At 62.6% G+C, this 2,178-nt stretch overlaps 1 protein-coding gene across 1 annotated transcript in view; it reads left to right on the forward strand.

Moving 5' to 3' along the window:
• COL18A1 (collagen type XVIII alpha 1 chain) overlaps nucleotides 1–2,178 on the forward strand; it is a 57,875-nt gene that overhangs the window by 32,301 nt on the left and 23,396 nt on the right. Inside the window, exons 4-5 of the mRNA XM_023523755.1 lie at nucleotides 697–846; nucleotides 2,002–2,131. Coding sequence (XP_023379523.1) covers nucleotides 697–846; nucleotides 2,002–2,131 — 280 coding nt within the window. The remainder of the gene's footprint in view (nucleotides 1–696; nucleotides 847–2,001; nucleotides 2,132–2,178) is intronic.

Raw genomic sequence — 2,178 nt, forward strand, 5'->3', positions numbered from 1 at the left:
CAGCCCGTACCCCACCCGCACCCCCACCCCGTGAGTGGCGGCCCGAGCCGCAGGGGCTGGCCTTCCCCGGGACCTCAAAGTGATGGGACCAAACGGTCTCTGATGAAGGTGCCGGTTCACGTACCAGAAACCTGGCAACGTCCGTGTCCCCTGCAGCTCGAGAGGCAGCCTCCCCTCCCCAAAACGTCCCGTGAGAACCACGGATGTAAAGTCAGTCCTGGGAACTGTCTCTGGGAACTGTCCCCAGGTAGCCAGTGGTGATAGAGTCCATAGCAGTCACCACTGCAAAAAGTGTGTGTGAGTGTGTGAGCGTGTCAGACTGGGTGTGAATGTGATAGTGTGAGCGCGTGTGAGCCGTGTGAGCGCGTGTGAGCCGTGTGAGCGCGCGTGCACACATCGCATGGGACCTGAGCAGGACAGGACCAGAGGGAAGCAGTGTCCTCAGGGAGCCTTGGATCAGAAGACGCCCCCAGTAGACACGACTGTGCATAGAACAAGGGGCGCAGTCACGTCCCTGCGGCCACCTGCTGTTCTGTCCCATGTCCTGAGCTGGGGACAGCGTCCCAGAAACAGAGCGACGCGTGGAAAGGGAGGGACTTGCTTCTTCGCGGGTCTCTGTGTGTCTGGCCAGGAGCCGAATCAGTTCCGAAGGGTGATTCTCACGGGTCTGACCAGACCCTCGCTGATACCAGCTGACCCCGTGCGGCTGCTGCGGGAGGGGCATCCCCCCCACCTGCCGGGCGTGCTCCCCGTCACTGCTCCCCCCTCGTTTCTGTCACCCCACAGGCCTCGGGAGACTTCGGCAGCGGGCTGCAGGAGAGTCCGGAGCTCGCTGGAGAGGAGGTGGTGAGTGCCCGTCTTGGCGGGTATCAGGGGACCCCGTCCTGGTGTCCTGCCGCTGGGACGCTCTTGAAAGTCAGTTCTGTTGCCACATGTTCCTTGGTCTCTGAGGTCACCTAGACAGCTGACTGTCCCTCTGGTCGGCCCTGACGGATGGGATCTGTAGTCGAGGAGGCCTGCGGGGTGCGCCCCAGCTCGCAGGCCCGAAACGGCACGCAGAGAGGCGCCCTTAGGGGGCGCCTTTTTTACAATCCGGCCGCGGCTCCCACCATCCGGCTCCCCAGGGTGTGCTGTGCGGGGTGCTGAGCTGCCCGGGCGGCCTGGTCCAGCAGTGTCCGGTCCAGCAGGCTGTGGGGGGAGCCCTCAGACAAGACTTCACAGGATGGCCGTCACCCACCCCCACAGCGTCCCCAGGGAACACATGACAGCTGCGGGCTCCTGGCTGCAGAGCATCCTGACCTCGAGTTTGAATCAGGAAGGCGGGTCTTCAGGGCAGAGCGGCCTTGTCCCCTCCCGGTGTGGGGTGGTCTCCTGGCCAAGGAGTGCCTGGTGACGACCCTTGCTGGGGACACGTCACAGCCACACCCACGTCACAGCCACACCCACGTCACAGCCACACCCACGTCACAGCCACACCCACGTCACAGCCACACCCACTGTGCACGGTGAAACGTGGAGTGCCCCCACTCCCGCATGGGTGTTCGTGATAGTATTGACCACGGGAAGGAGCCAAGGTGTTGGAATGTCCCCAAGGGGCCGGAATGTCTCCAAGGGGCCATACTGAGCTCTGAATGGGGGCACAGGGCGCTGGAGTGTCCCCAAGGGGCCATCCTGGGCCTTGAGCCAGGGGACGGGGTGCTGGTCCATCCCTCACATGCAGGGAGACCTCGGGCAGGGGAGTTGGGGACTTGCTGGGCTCACAGGGTGGAGCATCAGTCAAGGGGACTCACCTGCAGGAGGGAAGCGGCCCGAGGACCCCGAGCTTCCTGCCTGAGGTGAAGTCCTGGTGGCTTCCTGGTGGCTTCTTTTGCTCTTCCTTAAAGTCTAGAGAGATCCTTTTTTACAATCCAGATCAATCTAGGCTGAGGTTTGTGGGCACCCAGGTGGCACGTGGGTCGCAGGCCATCTGTTAGGGGCCATTTTTCCCTCTCGCCTCTCCAGGGCATGTCCTCACAACCCGGCCTCCCTGAGGCTCCACCCGCCACTTCTCCACCCTTGGCTGGAGGCAGCAACTCAGAAGATTCCAGAACTGAAGAAATCGAAGAAGAAACCACAGCATCCTCATTAGGAGGTAAAGCTCTTTCGTGGGTGTGCCGTGCGTGTGCGTGTGCGTGTGTG

This window comes from Pteropus vampyrus, unplaced genomic scaffold (assembly GCF_000151845.1).
Source record: "Pteropus vampyrus isolate Shadow unplaced genomic scaffold, Pvam_2.0 Scaffold406, whole genome shotgun sequence".
Lineage (NCBI taxonomy): Eukaryota > Metazoa > Chordata > Mammalia > Chiroptera > Pteropodidae > Pteropus > Pteropus vampyrus.